The 20,575-nt window shown below is 32.4% G+C and overlaps 2 protein-coding genes across 2 annotated transcripts; both read right to left on the minus strand.

Moving 5' to 3' along the window:
- Window positions 1-252: 252 nt before the first annotated feature.
- Window positions 253-5,115, minus strand: LOC109113113 (GTP-binding protein SAR1b-like). The gene is made up of 7 exons (XM_042734815.1): window positions 4,960-5,115; window positions 3,399-3,468; window positions 1,822-1,941; window positions 1,678-1,743; window positions 1,443-1,546; window positions 1,238-1,369; window positions 253-442 (listed from the first exon to the last, which is right to left on the minus strand). The coding sequence occupies exons 2-7, from the start codon at window positions 3,454-3,456 to the stop codon at window positions 326-328; spliced, it is 597 nt and encodes a 198-aa protein (XP_042590749.1). The 5' UTR covers window positions 3,457-3,468; window positions 4,960-5,115; the 3' UTR covers window positions 253-325.
- Window positions 5,116-9,341: 4,226 nt separating this feature from the next.
- LOC109084047 (inorganic pyrophosphatase-like) lies at window positions 9,342-19,217 on the minus strand. Its single transcript, XM_042734816.1, has 9 exons — window positions 19,134-19,217; window positions 18,311-18,375; window positions 17,201-17,254; window positions 14,764-14,883; window positions 14,505-14,591; window positions 13,259-13,385; window positions 13,060-13,187; window positions 11,577-11,662; window positions 9,342-9,596 (listed from the first exon to the last, which is right to left on the minus strand). The coding sequence occupies exons 1-9, from the start codon at window positions 19,192-19,194 to the stop codon at window positions 9,347-9,349; spliced, it is 978 nt and encodes a 325-aa protein (XP_042590750.1). The 5' UTR covers window positions 19,195-19,217; the 3' UTR covers window positions 9,342-9,346.
- Window positions 19,218-20,575: the final 1,358 nt, after the last annotated feature.

A 20,575-nucleotide genomic window follows, 5' to 3' on the forward strand; every position in this document is an offset into this window, starting at 1 on the left:
GAGATATACAGTAAACTTTTTCTTGCAATTCTGACTTTTATTTCTTCTTTTCTTCTTTGTGAGATATAAACTAGATATGAACCGGAAATCGCAGAAACAAAAAACAGAATTGCAAGATCTCACACTGCATACTGTACTTCCTCACAATTTTAAGAAAACTCAGAAATTCAGAGAAAAATTCACAAAACAGTTACAAAAAAAAAACAAAAACATTACTTCCTTCATTTCAGACCTTACATCACACAACACAAATCTTCAGGTGTCAGAAAGGGGTTTCCATACTTATGGCTGATACTAAAATCAAATCAGGCCAGAATGGATGAAATCAGTCGATGTACTGCGAGAGCCAGCGGAAGCCTTCGCCGTAACCCTGCTTCTTCAACACGCTGCACATGAAGACCTCCAGCGGACGCACGTTCAGCTCCTTCACAGACACGCCGCCCTGCAGACACAACACCAGTCACACACACTGTGTTCAGCATCATACAAACATCTCATGATGCTTACTGACAAACCTTTAATAAAGAACTCTCTTCTGCTCCCCAAGCCTGCTTTTATTTGATCCAAAGTACAGAAAAATTGTAAAATATTTTTATTATTTAAAACAACTGTTTTCAGTTTGAATATATTTTAAATTATAATTTATTTCTGTGATGCGCAGCTGTATTTTCAGCATCATTACTCCAGTCTTCAGTGTCACATGATCTTCAGAAATCATTCTAATATGCTGATTTGCTGCTTAAAAACTTTTATTATTATTATAATTATGTTGAAAACAGCCGAGTAGAATTTTCAGGTTTCTCTGATGAATAGAAAGGTCAGTATTTATCTGGAATAGAAATCTTTTGTAACATTATAAATGTCTTTATCATCACTTTTGATCGGTTTAAAGCATCACTGCTTGATAAAAGTTTTAATAAAAAAATGTACTCAACTGTTAATAATCAGAAATGTTTCTTGAGCAGCATATTAGAATGATTTCTGAAGATCATGTGACACTGAAGACTGGAGTAATGATGCTGAAAATTCAGCTGCACATCACAGAAATAAATTACAGTTTAACACATATTCAAATAGAAAATGGTTATTTTAAATAGTAATAATATTTCACATTTTTACTGCTTTTGCTGTACTTTGGATCAAATAAATGCAGTCTTGGTGAACAGAAGAAACTTTTTTAATCTCACTGTTTAAAAACGTTTGACTGGTGGTGTGTTTGTGACTGGCCGGCGCTGACCTTCCCAGTGGTCTGTCCGTCCAGACCGAACGCCTCTCTCAGTCTAACCTCGCTCACAGCCTCCGGACGGTCGATCTTATTCCCCAAAACCAGCACGGGAACGCCGGAGATGGTCTCGTCTGTCAGCAGAGCCTGCAAACACAGAGACTGAGCTCAGAGAGAGAGGAGCGTCTGCCCGCGATCGTCTGAAGCAGCGCACACTTACGTCCAGCTCCAGCCTCGACTCTGAGAGACGCTCGTGATCCGCACAGTCCACCAGGAACACCACGCCGTCGACCGCAGGAAGATAGTTCTTCCACACTCTCCGGGCTGCAGATGAACAACAACATACGAGGACAAACAGATGAATGCTAAAATACTCTCACACAGAAGTTTAACAGCAAACAGAGGCGAGTAAACGATGAACACCTTCTACAAAACCTAACACATCAAATAATGACCTTGTACATGACCTCCCAGATCAAACGTAGTGAAGGTCATCCCTGCGATGGTCAGCTCCTCTGACGCTGAGAGAAACACAGTCAGTGCTGGGAATGATTGATCTCACAGCTGTGTTGTGTTTTAATCTAGTAACCGAGTCTTACTGGGGTGTAACGTGGGCACATGTTGTCCTAATCTGTCGTCTTTGAGCATGTGCAGAAGAGTCGTCTTCCCAGCGTTATCCAGCCCGAGAAAAACCAGCTTTCCAGACTTCTTATACAAACCTGCAAGAAACAATATATATATACAGTGCAGGTCAAAAGTTTGGAAACATTACTATTTTTAATGTTTTTGAAAGAAGTCTCTTCTGCTCATCAAGCCTGCATTTATTTGATCAAAATACAGAAAAAACAACAGTAATATTTGTGATATATTTATTACAATTTAAAATAATAGTTTACTATTTGAATATACTTTAAAAAAAATAATTTACTCCTGTGATGCAAAGCTGAATTTTCAGCATCATTACTCCAGCCTTCAGTGTCACATGTAACATCCAGTCTATCACATGATCATTTAGAAATCATTCTAATATTCTGATTTATTATGAGTGTTGGAAACAGTTCTGCTGTCTAATATATTTGATGAATAAAAGGTTAAAAAGAACTGCATTTATTCAAAATAAAAAATAAATTCTAATAATATATATTCTAATAATATATTTTCTTTACTATCACTTTTTATCAAGTTAACACATCCTTGCTGAATAAAAGTATTGATTTTATTTAAAAAAAGAAAGAAAAAAATTAATTACCGACCCCAAATTACTGACCAGTAGTGTATATTGTTATAACAAAAATATTTATATTTTAAAAACATAGCTTCTTTTTTTTTTTTTTTTACTTTTTTACTTTATTCATCAAAGTATCCTAAAAAAGTATCACATGTTCTGAAAAAAATATTAAGCAGCAGAACTGTTTCCAACTTTGATAATGAATCATCATATTAGAATGATTTCTAAAGGATCATGTGATAATGATCCTAAAAATTCAGCTTTGCATCACAGAGTAATAAATGATAATTTAAAGTATAATAAATTTAAAAACAATTATTTTTAAATTGTAATAATATATCACAATATTACTGTTTTTTCTGTATTTTTGATCAAATAAATGCAGGCTTGATGAGCAGAAGAAACTTCTTTCAAAAACATTAAAAATAGTAATGTTTCCAAACTTTTGACCTGTACTGTACATATATATATACACAGTGTCGTAAAAAGTGTCGTTTTTTTTATTTTTTGCATACATCACACTTAAAAGATTCAGCTCAAACTAATATTACACAAAGATAATGCAAGTAAATACGAAATGCAGTTTTTAAATGATGATTTCTTTTATTAAGAGCAAAAAAACTACTTGGCCCTATGTGAAAAAGTAATTGCGCCCTCCTGTTAAATGAAGAAAGAACTGTGACTAAGCACTTTATTTTAGAAAGCTGATTACTGATTACAGGTTTGGACAGCGTTTTGTCTCTTAATAAATGAAATCATCATTTCAAAACTGCATTTTGTATTTACTTGCATTATCTTTGTGTAATATTAGTTTGAGCTGAATCTTTTAAGTGTGACATATATGCAAAAAATAAAAACAGGAAGGGGGCAAAAACATTTTCACGTTTTTTTTTCCAACCTGTTTTGCACGTTAGAATAACATTGTGATTAAATCTCATGTGCACTCACCTAAAAACTGCAGCACTCCACTGAAGCCTCTGTAGATCCAGTCGAATATAAATGACATCGCAGATGTTTCCTAACAAAAACACAGAAAAGATCAACACGGAAAGATCCTTTTTTATCACATGGTAGTACTCTTTTTGATATTTACTGCAATGTATATCGTACCATTAGTATGTTTTTCCACACCTATCAATGTGCATGTAGGCTCGATATTATTAATATTATTATTATTACTATTCGTTCCTTCATTCATTCATTTGTTCTTATCAGATCTGCTACGTTTAGGCTACTTTTATCTCTAGAGAAATCAAAAGATAAACAAATAAGTGTTGTTGTTGTTGTTTAGAATTTTAAATGAGCTCAAAATATTATAAAGTAAGTATCTACATAAATCACTCATGCTTTGACATTACTGTTATACAGTAGAGAGTTAATGCATTAAAATGCATCACAGGAATAAATTCACATTTAGCAGAAAATCAACTCTTCACACTCTTCATACTTCAATACAAAACAGTGCTGAGCTTTGACAAACAGTATATTTTAAAATGCCATAACAGAGATTTTCTAATGTCTAATAAGGTGAAAATAACTATATGAATCTTTGACACTTTTCTCCATTGATTTGCAGAATATTTTCTGTGACGTTACTGTTAGACGGTGCTGGGGAGGTAATAGTTACAGTTTACACTATTTAAAATGTAACAAGTAGTGTAACTATTTCAAATGCTTTATTAAAGTAATGTAACAGATTACATTTGATTACTTTTCTAAATGTAACATTTTCAACTGTTAATCATTTTGAATCATGTAAAGCAGGCAGGGTTAAGCTTACAGTAGAACTCAACACGGATTAAATTAAGATTATAATCATTTAATTTTAAACCACAGCCACTGGTTAAATACAGGTTTATAATCATAACGAGAAAGAGTTTGATCGCTGTGATACTGTTTTTAAAATCACACTGGCATCAAACAAGCCTTGGGAGGAAGAACAGTTCATCTTAAAGCATATGCATAAACCCAGATAGGAAATAAAACAGTTATTGAATAAGCATGCATCTTATCCTGTACTAAACTCCTGAAACATTGGTGTCTCCTATTTAAGAGCAATGCAATAAAGAAATAAATCAATCAAATCTGTATGTGTGTGTGTTTGTGTGAAAAAAAATCAAATGTAACCTCGTTTGTAATTGTTAACATTTTCACAAGTAACTGTAATTTAATTACACTTTTTTTTTCTCAGTAACTGTAACAGATTGCACTTACATTTATTTTGTAATTAAATGACATAACTCCGTTACATGTAACTAGTATATTTGCCGCCCCAAGTATAAGATCCTGGACACGCCCCTGCTATAATTCACTGTATTATTATTATTATTATTATTAATATGCACAGACCAAACACACAGATCAGATGAGTGACAGAGAGTCATCAGGTGCATGCACACACTCACGCACGCACACACACTCCGTTAATCCCAGGCCTGAATAAAGCCTCGTCTTGTTCTCTCTCTCTCTGTATGTGTGTGTGTTTCTGGGTGTTTTTATCATCGCTCACCTTCTCTCAAACGCGTGTCGCGGCCTCAGTGTGTCGTCGGTGAATACTCCGGTTTATTGCGTTATTCTCTGAGAGCGCGCGAGCCGCGGAGCGTCTCTAGTACCTCGCAGGATCACTCACATGAGCGCGCACGCCAGCCTGACCCTACTTCCGCCTTGAGGCACGTCACCGTCGGTGCTCGATCTCATTCGTCAGAGAATGTTGCTACTTTTACAGTTAAATAACATAATTAAATGTAATATGTGTGTGATTATGTGTGTTATATGTGTGTTATATGTGTGTTATGTGTGATTATGTGTGTTATATGTGTGCTATATGTGTGATTATGTGTGATTATGTGTGCCAGTCATTAAAATAATGTCACGATGCTGAAAATAAATAAATAAAAATGAATAAATAAACAAATAAAAATAGTTTCACGTCAAAATCAGGAGACATATAACGTAATTTAATCTTCATAAATATTTTAAAACAGCGTAGTTTATTTATTTATTCATGCGCTAATGTCAATAAGATTTGAGATACTGATACTGATTTTGATACAGAGTTTCTTTCTGTAAGCAGCACGCGGAGACTTTAGTGCGTTATTTATTTATTATTTATTTTGCTTCGCCATTACTCTAAAAGCATTTTCCAAATATTTTTCATTGAGAATATTGTCAAAGATTTTTCTGTCCTTTAGGAAAATATTTTTTGTATGGGTTTATTAAATGTAAAAAGACCTACGACAACATGAAAACGAAATACACTTAATTATCAACATCATTATTTTGGGACTATCTCCAATTCACCTAATAATTAAGCCTAATAATTAAGCAGTTATTAAAAACGATTGAAATATGTAAGTCCTCTAATCTTTTCCTTTTAATATGATTTATGTTTAGTAACATACCCCATGTCCTTCTTACATTTATTTCATTTTTTTTTAACTTCTCGTGTATTGTAGCTGCCAGTTTCTTTGATGTTCTCAATTAAAACTTTTTTTTAAATTACCAAAAATGTGGATACATAATATATATTATAATATATATTGACCTGATCATGAACTGTAAGTGCAGTTCTTCGAAACGAATGCTCTGATGCGGATGTAATCACACTTTTATGGCTGTAGAACACCTACCTCTGCATGCAGGTGTGTTGCGCATCCAACCACTGACCGCTAGGATTATGGTATGCATACAGAAAATCATGACCACATGACTGACCAGTGTTTTATTTGACAGGCTGATTATGGGATGCATTCAGAAAATCATGCATATAGAAATCAATGATGTTTAAACTCTCACCAATGGGGGAAAAACACTCATATTAACTAAAAAAATATGAATATGGGTGAGATTTACATTTATGCACTTTTATCCAAAGCTACTTACAGTACATTCAATATGTATTTTAGCAGATGCTTTTAAGTGAGTTACAGTACATTCAGTCTATACTCATCTCATATACAATTATTTTATAACCATTATTAAATGAATATTATATACAAGATTATAAATCTAAAACTTATTCATCATTCTGCATCTCATATCATATTAACACATTTATCACACGTCCAGTAATAAAGATCAGATCTTTGCCGTAATCAGCCTTTAACTGGACTTTAATATTGTGTGTGATAGTAATGACAAGCTCAAAATTAAAACTTCAATACTTGCTCAGGGAAAAGTGATTAAAGAGATGCGACAGAAAGTTTAAAGCCATTATAATTCATTCTTTACAGCTGTATTCAAAAGTTTGGAATAATTACGATTTTTTTGAAAGAAATCTCTTCTGATCACCGAGGCTTTATTTGATCAAAAATACAGTAAAAATTGTGAAATATTATTTCAGTCTAAAAAAGCTGTTTTCTGTGTGAATCTCTGTTAAACTGTAATTTATTTCTGTGATGCGCAGCTGTATTTTCAGCATCATTACTCCAGTCTTCAGTGTCACATGATCTTCAGAAATCATTCTAATATGATGATTTGCAGATAAATTATCATCAGTTGCTGAATAAAGCCTTGGTGAGCAGAAGAGACATCTTTCAATAACATTAAAAAAACTTAATTATTCCAAACATTTGTCCGCCAATGTAAAACTATAATGATTGTTTGTTTTTCCGTGTACAGGGCAGGAAATTTCCCCAATTACAGGCAGATTACTCCCATGCATCATCCATGTCATTTTTTTGCTTGACATTCAAACGCAGAGTAACAGATGCTGCTACATTGATGCTACATTGAGGCTGGTCTCCATGGCAACAGGGCATAAAGTCAAGAAATAACATCATGACATTAGCAGCAATTACCTGTAGAACCACAATCAAGTGTTTCCGAGCAATTATAATGATTAAAGCCAGCCAAATTAATTAAATGTACTACAATTAGATATACAGATGCAGAAATAGACATTGAAATGATGCATAATATAAATATGTATTGTATTCCAGTAAAAGAGCTCAAGCACAGATGTGTATTTATAAAGTCACATTGCTTTATTCTGATAGAGTTTGCATTGAAAGGCTTTATACGTTCACAGAGTATTTTGCACTGACTACCTAACATCCAAACTTTATTTAGGCCTTTATGAATCAAACTACACAGTGTTTATAATAAAACAATACAATACATAACAAAAACAAGACAAACTCTACTCTTCTTTACTATATAATTGATTAATAAAAATAAAATCCGGACATTACATTTATTCTTCCCGTCAGCGCTGATGATCGTTGTCTATGAATTAAAGTAATACAAAAACATATCATCCAAAAACAAAGTAAAAATATAATTTTTACACTATAAAAAAAAATAAAAAAAATTAACATAATAATAAAAAATATAACATAATCAGATGTGTAAATATATCATATTATTATTTAATATATCATATAATTATAATTAAATAGTATTAAAATTATATTAAATTCTTATATAAAATAATCTTAAAAATTATATACATATAATTTTTACAACAAAAAATATTTTAAATTATATATATAAAAATTTAAATAAAATAATATTGTCTTCTGAAAACTGTATTAACTTTATTGATCATGTATAAATAAATATATGTTGGAAACCTTATTAGATATTATTATTGATTTTACTGTACATTATGTGATATTTCTCTAATAAAACACTGAAGGGCGGATCGCTCACCTGAGCTCGGAGTCAACTCTGCAGCACCATACGGAGGAGCCTGAGAACAGAAGGTAGATCTTACAGGATTAGACCAACAAAAATGATAATTCTGCCATCATTTACTTACTTTCTTTAATGGAGCATAAAAAGAGAGCCATTCCTGAGATGCTTTAGACAAGTTCAGCGCTTTCAGTCAAGAAACTTAAAGGAACAGTTCACCCAAAAATGAGAATGTGCTGAAAATGTGTTCAACTTCAGTTCATCAGAGATCAGGATGAGTTTGTTTCTTCATCAGATTTGGAGAAATGTAGCATTGCATCAGTGTCTCAGCAATGGATGCTCTGCAGTTGAATGGGTGCCGTCAGAATGAGAGTCCAAACAGCTGATAAAAACATCACAATAATCCACAAGTAATCCACAGCACTCCAGTCCATCAGTTAAATCTGGAGAAGACAAAACCTGAAACAAATCCAGCATTAAGACGTTTTTTAATCAAATACATAGAGTCTATAATCCATAATAACACTTCCTCCAGTGAAAAAGTGTTCTGGTGTGAAACATTAGACAAATAAACACAGATCAAGCAGCGTTTAAACAGCTCTAAACAAATATGTGACCTGGATTTTGATGTGAGAGACAACAGCAGATGCACTTTTTCACTGCAGGAAGTGTTATTATGGATTATAGACTCTTATGTATTTGAGTCAAAAAACGTCTTAATGCTGGATGTGTTTCATCTTTTGTCTTCTCCAGATGTTAACTGATGGACTGGAGTGCTGTGGATTACTTGTGGATTATTGTGATGTTTTTATCAGCTGGTTTGGACTCTCATTCTGACGGCACCCATTCACTGCAGAGCATCCATTACTGAGACACTGATGCAGTGCTACATTTCTACAAACCTGATGAAGAAACAAACTCATCCTGATCTTGAATCACCTGTGGGTGAGCACATTTCCACTATTTCTTTAATGGGTTGAATTTCACACAAAACTATCATGTGACTTCAGAAATGTTTTGCATGAGTTCTGTGGACTACTTACAGTAAATGAGACTTTAATTTGAGTTAAATGAGACTTTAATGAGGCCCTAATTATGCTTTTTGACATTGACAGCTCCGGCTTCTTCTGTCTGGAGCGACATGAGGGTGAGTAAACGATTGAAGTTTAATTTTTGGATGAAACTTTAAAGCTTTTTAGTTGAAGTTTAATCAGAAATCAAATGAAAATCAAAGAAAACAATAAAAAAATAGCTTCATCATATCAATCAAAGTCATCTTTAAACAATTTGCTGTTGCATAAACGACGATTAAATCCAAACAGACCTCTGGTATTGTTGGAAAAGAATGCAATCAGAGGTTCATTATGCTCAAAAGTTCCCAAACGTGTAGATGCTTCTGGAGACTGAATTATAATTCTGTGTGCGAGACAGAAAACACTCACTGAATCCACAACGGCTTGGGCTTCACCGGCGGAGCAGCAGAAGGGACTGTCAGAGACGCAGGTGTTCATACTGACGGATGTACATTTCAGACACAAGCAGAACATTAGAAATCAAGTCAAAACCAGATTTCCTTCAGTCTAGAGTCACTGGAGGTGACGCGAACTAAACAGAGCTGTTGATATCTAATATCTGTTCTCAAATCTGCCACAGATTGCCATCAGAAACCTCATTTTCAATCCGAGCGTGACCATAAAAACCATCTTGCTGGCTGATGTCTATGTAGGGATGTACTGTATAGAGATCAGATGTTTGTGTGCCTGTATATTTCATTCTGATTACCTGCTGCTGAAGCTGAAATATAGTCTATAGCAATAAGTAAATTCAGTAGGTGTAAACTGAACAATAATGCCATCCTTATTGAAAAAAACCTCACGTTTGGTCCTGAAATGCTCCCTATGTAGACAGCACACTAGGTTTTGAATTCATGCTGCTGTCAGGAGTTTCATTTCAATTAAAATCGTTTCATTTTCAGCAGGGTTGCCAAGTTTGAATTTAATAAGGCTGCTTTTAAACTCTTGCCGGGGGTTGATTTTTCCCCCGTGGGTTAAAGGTTTGACATATTGCATTAATTATATTTGACAGAAATGCGTGTATTGAAGTATTTGATATTCTAGCCGTGATAAAGCTGTGCTGGACGATGAGTTTTGTGAGGAACGGTCAGTGATGTCTTTGAGCTCTTTTAAAAAAACATAATTTAAATCGGGTTTTAGTAAAAATAATGATTTAAAAACATTTTACTAAATATATTTAAATATTTTTAAAACACTTAAAAATTAAAAATGATGTATTATATATACCAAAAATATATGTCTAAAGCATTTAAAAAAATATGTAGTATGTTTAAGATTTTTAGAGCACTTCAAAATTAAAATAATTTGGTATAATTTACTAGAATTTTAAAACATTTAAGAAAATGTATACTCTTTATTATTAAAAAATTAAAATTCAGTATATTTTCTTAAAATAAGCACCTTACATCTGTAAAAAGATACAGTATATTTGCTAATTAAAAAAATATTTTTATACAGACATTTTCAAGTTGAAACTGGGTTTTACTAAAAATAATCTTTTTAAAGCATTTACAAAAAAATATATACTTATTCTAAAGTATTTAGAAATTAAAATGATTTAGTATAATTTACTAGAAATAAAGATTTTAAAACATTTAAGAAAGTACATAGTTTATTTATGATTTTAAATAAAAATTATTCAACATATTTACTAAAAATAAAATAAACAATTTTAAACAAGATATAGTATATTTGATAATTAAAAATATTTTAGTTTATTATTATTATTGTTAATATATAGACTCATTATATATATATATTTGAGTTGACATTGGGTTCTACTAAAAATTCTCAATTTAAAACATTTAAGAAAATATATATTTACTTATTTGAAAAGCATTAAAAAATTATGATTTTAGATATGGGAGTGGCATATTTGGAGTTTGATATTTGGGATGGGGTCACTAGGCTTGTTTTGTTGCACAGACCTGGCAACCCTGATTTCTGTCTGTCTTTATTGCTGTAGTTTATTTAAAGGCTGACAGTGCTGTTGAGCATCTTAATGCTGTTTTCTGTAACTATCAACCCTCCAGGATCCTCTCAGATGCGCTTCCTGAAGCAGAAGTGTTTGTTTGTGGGTTACTGAACAATCACTGTAAGGTACGTGTTACGTCTGTGTGTCTGTTGGAGTCAAGACGGACGCGTCTGAGGATGTGAATGAGTTCAGCCCTGTTCTCTTTAATCAGATCATCTCAAACCCAGTTTCTAATTCCAACATGCAAAAGCCATTCAAACAGACTGAGAAGTAAACACTCACTCGTCACTCGTGATATGCATGTTTTTGTGCAACATCACAGGCTCTAAGCTGAATGCATCACGTGTGTTTGTACAGAATGACTGTCATCTGAGGCCTTTCTGTGTGGATTGTACTGGAGTTTAAACTAAAACTAGATTATAGACTGAGAGACAGATGTCTTACCAGTTCAGCTCTCCAGCGTCTGTTTTCTTGGAGATCAGAGCTTTCCAGAAACTATGAGTGTCCTTAATCGTTTTAATGGCGAAATCCTGCAGGCCATGAACCAGAGAAGACATTTTAAAACATTAAACAAAAAAAAAACAAAAAAAAGAGAGAGAGAGAGGTGGTATATTTGCACATTTTCAATGCATTAAAAAATAATTTAGTATATTTACCAAAAATAATACTTTTAAAACATTTTAAAAGGATATAAAATATATTTTCTGCATTTTAAACCATCTAAATAAAAAAAAGGGTTTAGTATATTTACAAACTCTTAAGAAAATATGTAGTATATGTTCAATATTTTTTAAGAATTTAAATAATAATAAAATAATAAGCATAGTTACTAAATTAAAGCTTTAAGACCTTAAAAATAAACCTTTAATATATTAGCTAAATATAATTATTTTAATATATTTAAGAAAATGTATATATGTCATGATTACTGTTTTTTAAAGCATTTTTAAAATAGTATTTAAGCATTTAAAAAGAAAAAATAATTGTGTATAGTATAAAAAATATATAGTATGTAATTTTTAATTCATTTAAAAATAGTTTAAAATATATTACTAAAAGTAATAATTAAAAAAAATGTAATAGCATATTTAAAACTTTTTGTGAACATTTAAAAAGAAAAATGATTTAGAATATTAACCAAAAATTTACATTTCAAAACATTTTTAAAAAGACATGGTATGTTTTGCTAATAAAAATATACTTAAAAAAGATATAGAGTCGTAAAAATAGCGGTGCTTCAAAGGTTCTTCACAGCGATGCCACAGAAGAACCATTTTTGGTTCCACAAAGAAGCATTCAGTCAAAGAACCATCTCTTTCTCACCTTTTTATAATCTGAATCTCGCCACAAAGAAGCTTTTGTGAAACAGAAAGGTTCTTCAGATGTTTTAAGGTTCTTTATGGAACCATTTAGACAAAAAGGTTCTTCTGTTGCATCGTGAAGCACCTTTATGTATATTTACTAAAATGTAAATGCATTGTGTTTTTAAACATTTAAAAATAAGAAAGATACATTTACGGCAACATTTTAAAACAATAAAATCAAACTATTTTTTACATTTTTGTTTTAAAGAGAATGTTGTGTTCAGTGTGAACCAGGTGTTATGAGTGAGGCTTGACTCAACAAACACAGGTAAAGCATGTTTCCTGATGTTTTCAACCGAAATGAGAGATGAGCTTCTGAATGTTTAGCAGCTCGTATAGTTTTGAAAAGTTTGGAGAAGCGAGACGCACCGCTGATCTCAGATCTGTCTAGTAATTTAATCACTGACACGATCACCTCTTGAAAAAGCAATTTTGAAAATCACATGCTTGGATTCTCTTGCCTTCGTGACTTGATGGAAAACATCTTCATTTCTGGCTGTCAGGAAGAAGTCATTATTCAAATATAGTCTCCTGTCTATTATTTAAGCTGCGGATCTATTTACCCTGTTCTTAAATTCCCCATTGAAGGCAAACTGGTTTTCTGGCTTCCCGTCTGGGACTTTGTACATCCGGAACCAGTCGAGTGTGGCCTCCAGGAATCCAGGCTTCAGTCTGCGGACGTCCTCGATATCTGCAAGAGACAGAAGATGCTGAGATTTACCCTCGTGCTCATCACAAACACTGAAGCTAAAGCTCTCAGACCGTTGAAGTCTTCAGCCTCGGGGTCCTCCAGGTTTATGACGATCACTTTCCAGTCGGTTTCTCCTTCGTCGATCAGCGCCAGAGTCCCCAACACCTTCACACGGATGACTTCTCCTCGAGAGCAGACCTGATGAAGACATGTGAAGAACACGCTTACAGAACGCTGGAACTCCTGGAGCTCTGAAGGCAAGCATGATTACTACTGAAAGATGTTTCAAATCATTCCGATTCAGAATGATTCAAATGAATCGTTCAGATCAAAGCGGTTTGACCGAATCATTCAAAACAACTCAAAAACTCAAAAGAATGATTTGCTCACAATTCATAATTTACATTGAGAGCAACTTTTACCTCTGAAAAAAAAAAAAAAAAAAAAAAAAAAAAAAAAAAATAAATATATATATATATATAGATATAATATATATCTATAGATATATATATGATATCTATATATATATATAGCTGGTGAAATAAATAATAAAATATAATACATTTTATGTATGTATTTATCTATATGTGTATTTCTAAATTATAACACATTAATACACACACACACACACACACACATAATAATATAATAATGAAATATAAATAGACCTATCTATCTATCTATATATAATGATTATTAAGTATATATGTCATATTCAAAATCATGCTCTCTCTCTCTCTCTCTCTCTCTCTCTCCAACAAAAAAAAAAAAAAAAAAATATTGCATGAGTTTGAAGAGACAAATATGATATATATATATATATTTATATTATAATAATAATCATTATATATAATATAATATTATTTTAATTTATTTTATGTTGTATATTATTATAAATAATATGAAAGTAATTATAAAATCTAAATAAATATATATATTTCTTTGAGTGTGAAGTTTATAATTTTATTAGTCTAATTTCCATTACTTTTATTTATTTTTGAATGATTTATTTATTTATAACAATATTATAAATAAATTTATTCTTAAATTTTTTCATATTTGATACAAAAAACTTCAAATTAAATTTATATTTAATTATTATCAAACCAGATACAGACAAAAAACCCCAAAAACCTGCAAGAGCAAGAGTCGGTGCTTCTTGCTTGAAATAACGTCAAAGTCAGTTTTGAGTGAATAAACTTGGGGGACAATAAACACAGACTGTATATGACAGACAGTAAAGCATGAGAAATATCCCGTCACACTGAAGTGATGTGGCGTGAGCTACAGTAAGTGAGTTTCTGCGCTGCTCTGGACCTTGTTCCCGATGTCACAGATGTCGATGGGATCGTTATCGCCGCAGCAGCCCGTGTCTTCGTCCCGGTGGCCTGGATCCTCCCACGTCTGCAAAACACGGCAAATCATCCGTCCGTTCATTCATATGCTGTGAGTGAGCTCCAGCGCTGCTTGGGCTGGCATCTAAACATGCATGAAATCTCCCTCTCTAAGCAGACTCAAGCGGTTCCCACGCTTTCATTCTGCAGCTTCACTTCTAAACATCTGAAAGAACACAGACCTGAGGAATGGCTCCATAGTTCCAGATGTAGCCCTTATGAGGAAAGACATTGCTGACGTAACGCAGATTCCCTTTCTTCACGTCCTGCTTCAGTGGATTGAGAGGATCTTTAGTCGCGATCTGGAGAAACCAGGATTATATTTCAGAATTTAAACATTCAGTTTTTCAGAATGTTTGACTTTTTCTTCCATAAAATGTGAAATAGAATGAAAATACAGCTCAGAAATTAAATGCAGACTTATAAAATCAAGCTCCAAAAAGAAGCATAAAGTAACTCATCCCATACAGCAAAAAAAAAAAAAAAAAAAAAAAAAAAAAATGTATATATATATATATATAGATATTATATATATATATGTATATATATGCAATAAATGAGAAAAATATATTTGCTAAAATATATTTCAAAATATATTAATTTCCAATTATAATACAAATATATTTTTGTTATATTTTTATGCATTTTTTTTATTCTTGAAAACATTTAAAAAATAAATAAATGTTTTTTTTTAAAGAATTTAAAAATACATTTTGCTCGATATTTTTCATTTTAATAGAAAATACACTCACATATGTCACATTTGAAGAAAAACTTTTGTTGTCGTATGAACATGTAACACAACTGTATAAAAATCAGCAAAGAATATACTTTATTTTATTAAAAAATACAATACATATAAAAAATGGGAAGATATATTTAAAATATATTTTGGCTGCAATATAGATATATATATATATATATATATATATATATATATATATATATATATATATATATATATATATTGTATATATATAGATATTCAGAAATCATTAGTGAAAGTGTAAGAAGAAGTCCGGCCTGAACTGGTCTTTAGATGCAGAGGCAGTCATGATGAAGCACACAAATATATCTGTATGTATAATATAATTTTTTTTTAGATATAATACAGATGCACTAATATTATATGACTGCAGTAAAAGCATAAGTACTTGTTTTCAATTTGTATTAAAAATAGAATTAAAAATGTAAAAAGTACAGATGGATAAAGCATGTTTATTATATATTCTATCCAACACTAGTCAATACAGAATTTTAATATGTATGTATTGATCTGCAAATAAGTAAATGTTTTATTTTAGTACCATAACATTAAACGCCAATATACTAAAATATAAATTAAGTTGCTAATTATTAGCAAGAGTGATATATCATTTAGTATTTTAAAAATGGGGAAAAACAAAAAAAGGTGATAAACAGCATAAGGTTTAAAGACTTTGGTGTCTGCATCTAATTAAATTTACAAAAGTAATACATAAAAAGCAGATTAAATGCAAGTAATGATGCTGCTTCAGTGTTTTTCAAGCATCGTCATTCAGAGTAACAGATATAGTTATGTTAAAAGAAAACATTATTCTGATCTGTACTTATCAAAATATATAAAAGGTAAAGTGATTATATTAAATCATATATTTAAAATGATTAAAAACGTCTTGCTGACAAATGGGTAAAACCTAGTGGTTTGAAGGATGGTGGCAAAGATTAAAAATAACAATTAATTAATTAATCGTCAGCCTGTCTTTTAATTATGATTCTGGCTCTAAATACACCTGACAAGATTTTCTGGTAAATAAGCATTTTAGTGGGTGTTTTCTGTAAATAATGGTAAAAATGTATGATATTCATTATTTTTGCTCAGAAAAATAAATTAAACTGGACACACAAACAAAATGTAAAGTTTTATTAAAGTGTTATTGTTTTGATGCTTAAGAAACCCATGGACGAAATGCATTAACATTTTAAGAGAAACCCTAGATTTATATGAAAGTTTCACTTTTTGAAATAAAGTTTTGGAACTTTTCACGATATTAAAATGTTTTGAGATGCACCTGTATATACTGTAAGTTATCAGAGCATTTTCATTTTTGGAAACCTTTACATTACCATCCTTTTACTCATAAAAACACATCATTCTCGTTATTTCGACCTGAAGAAGTGTAGAGTTTCTCTTAAAATGTGAATGCATTTTGCCCATGGGTTTTTTTAAGCATCAAAACAATGCATCACATATAAAATCATATGAAAGTTTCACTTTTACTAATATTTTGAGATGCACCTGTATATTTTAAAAATGTTCTTAATTACAATAATAAAGTAAAATGATTAATGACTGTCTACCGCTGTGCAGAACTCATTAAATCAGTTCGTTCCTCAGCATTCGTCATTACAGATAATTTGTTATTTTCCCTTCCATTATTATAATTCCTGGAATTCCTATATTTAGGCTACTAACACGAAATAATACATAAAAAGTTCAGGCCTTTCTAACAATACTTAACTGTTAAAGAAGTTCAGTCCATTCTAGAAAATCATCATCTAAAATGAGCTCTAGTGAAGATCAAAAAACAAAAAAGTAATCTGAGCATGTGAAAAAAAATCCACATCAAGATTTCTCACCTCCATCTTTGCATTCGTCCATCTAGGAACCTCGACGACAGCATGGAAGATGTTCTGAAGGAGAAAACGGATTTGGGCAGATGATCACAACTGCGTTTTACAATCAGAAGCTGAAGCAAATTCTGTGAAATCGTTCGATCCGTCTAGAAATGGCTCTGTGGAGCATCTTAGAGGTCATACACTTTCCTCTGTTTTTCTTTCTGTCTGCAGTGTCTGAGTTCATGTTCCTGCATGATAATTCTGCTCTGTGTTGTGTTTATATTAATCAAACCTCCCGTGATTTTGAACAGAGGAAACTATTCCCATAATTCATCTGACATATTAATGTCATTATGAACTTCAGGATGATTATCGTGAGAGAATGCATCTAATTAGATTTAATTCACACATATGCCTCAGGGAGAGAAACACACACACACACACACACACACACACACACACACACACACACACACACACACACACACACACACACAGAGAGAGAGAGTGTTTGTTTGTTTTATCATCAATGTGCCGGTTCATTTAGCTGATGCTGACGAGGGTCCAGGTTTAAATTTTTTTGGTGCTTTTATTGTTTATTTACTGCAGCAATTCAATATTATCAGAATCATAACAAACTTCATTAATCCAACAGTTTTGACAAAATCTAAATAATTAAATCCTTTCAGTACATCTAACTAATGAAGCCTATTTATTCCCTGTTAAGTATAAATTATATAACTAACTAGTTGTCAAAACAATTAACAGATTTAAATTTTAACCACAATAAATCAACACGTTATTTAGATTAATGATTAAAAATAAAATATTGACATCACGATTTGAATTTATAGGTTATATTATATTTTAAAATAAATGTAAAATAGATGTATATTTTTTATAATTCTCCATGCATCAAACAGTAACAGATGCACTTTTCATTTCATCGTTGACTTCATTTTCCAATGCAAAACTACATTTTGGGCTGTTTTTGTCTCTGCTTGAATTTCACGTGATCATAGATGTGAGAACTCAGTCTGTGTGTTTCACAGACGACTTCTGTTCCTCGTTAAAACCCGGTTCAGAGATCTGAGGAATGCATGCGTGAATCAGGATTCAGATATTCCATACCTCGGCCTCGTCGGCGTAGATGGGAATGTCATGAAATGGAGATATGTATTTCCCCTCTGCGTTTCCTGTGAGACGAGATAAAAGAGCTTCACAAAGGATCTAAAATACTCTGAGATTAAAGAGATTTTCAGCACTTTCTGAAGTCTGACCGTGAGAGCAGGAGGATTTATTGTGATGTTTGAACCAAAGACAGAATTCATTACGGAAAACTCTTATGGTTTCAACAGTAAGCATATTTTCTTTGTGACACATGGTCAGGTAGCTACAGTAGTTACTATACTTCCACCTGTTACTTACTGCCACCAGCAGATGCTCAACAGTTTGTGTGTGTGTGTGTGTGTGTGTCACTGTAATAAGAGAAGATAATTAAATATACCTATGCATAATTACACAATTAAGAAGATAACACTAGACAGGTCATTCTTGTAATGCAGCATCCTTTCAACAATTATAAAATGAATATGCATGGGTAATTTAATCAGCTTTAAGTTGTTTTCATGTAAATGTTAATTTCTCAGTGAGAAGTACATAAGCATTGTCAGTTAAAATAAATTAAACAAATAACAAGGTGGAAAGTGATATTGGACATATATAAACCCGACAAATTTTAAGTTAATTAAAACAGTGTTTACAAGATGTTTGCATCCACTCAAGTAGAAAAAATTATTTAAAATCAGCCTATGTTCGCTTCATTGTGAGATTAATATTTGCTCGAGTGTGTTGATTTGGTCATGAAGGTGTGCTGCGTGACAGGACAGGACTGAAGTGAAGAGCAGCAGGAATCAGTGAAGTGCTGGTGATGAATGGATGCTGTGACACTTACTGAAGTAAAGTCTGTAGTCGGCCGTGTTGTCTCTGCCTCTCTCCTCCATGCTGAAGCTCATGCTGCCTGTTCCTCCTGCTCTGCTGAGTTAATAACACACTAACCTCAGAGACATAAAGATAAACACATAAACAGACATAAACAAGACAGACAGAAAGAGAGAAACAGAAAATAGAGAAAAATATTTTGCTCTATAAATAAAGAGAGAGAGAGAGAGAGAGAGAGAGAGAGAGAAACAGACAGAGAGAGAGAGAGAGATAGAGAGAACGGGCTTCCTTCCTAAACCAACTAATTAACTCTTGGATTTCATCTTTCTTAAAGCATTAAAAAAAAAAAAAACAAAAATAAACACACAGACTTCCTTCCCCAACAAAAGCCAACTACACACTACACACGTTAATAAATGAACAAGTACACCTAAAGAAAGATGGAAAAAATATTTGCATGCCTCAAAGATTTTAAGAAGGCTTTTGACTCCATTTGGCAAAATGGATTGTTTTATAAAAACATTCAAAATGGCATGGGGGTAAAATATATGAATTAATTAAAAACATGTATAACAAAAAATAAACGTGGAGTAAAAATTGCACAGCAAAGGAAAGATGCTTTACAAAATGCTTTCCATGCTTTACAATATAATTATCTTGGTCTGGTTTTAACTCCCACTTGAAATTTCAAATTGGCAATTAAAACATTACTTATAAAAGCATGCAGAGCACTGCACGCCATACGAACGAAATCATTCAAAATAAATATCCCCATCAGAATTTGGACATGCTTAATAATGCCTGCAGAGCCCTAAATCTAATCATTAAAAAAGAGTTTTAAAGTTATGGATCCACTTAAACTCTAGTTTTCTTCATTTTAAAGCATTATTTGTTTATTGTGCCTTGTTTCTATCTATCTATCTATCTATCTATCTATCTATCTATCTATCTATCTATCTATCTATCTATCTATCTATCTGTCTGTCTGTTTAATTCACTTCATCAGAAAATGCAGACATCTCTTTTTCAGTCTGTCCATCCGTAAATCATGGCACAGGCTGTTAAGCACATTTTTAAAGTGTGCACACTAGCGATTAAGGTCACTCCTTTAGTTGACTTCATCTGCAGCAGCAGAGCTTCTCATCTTCTGTAGGCGTCTAAAAGCACAAGCAGTTCTGCTGAACTCTGGGAACTGCGTTTGACTCATTCTGTGTAAAACACAGCGGAGCTCAACTCTCTGACCATCGCATGTAATGCTGGTTTTCTGTGTCTCTGCCGCAGTGCTGTATCTTGAGGGCAGGTGGACGCGTGGTTAGCACATCAGCGTGTGTAAATGCCAGTGTGTGTGATCCAAACACACACAGCAGCAGGTGGGAGAGACGGGGGTTTAGAACAAAGCCAATTACAGCCCAGATTACCTTCCTGCTGCGCTGACTCTCATAAGATGCTTATGGA

The sequence above is a fragment of the Cyprinus carpio genome, chromosome B12 (genome assembly GCF_018340385.1).
Source record: "Cyprinus carpio isolate SPL01 chromosome B12, ASM1834038v1, whole genome shotgun sequence".
In the NCBI taxonomy this organism is placed as follows: Eukaryota; Metazoa; Chordata; class Actinopteri; order Cypriniformes; family Cyprinidae; genus Cyprinus; species Cyprinus carpio.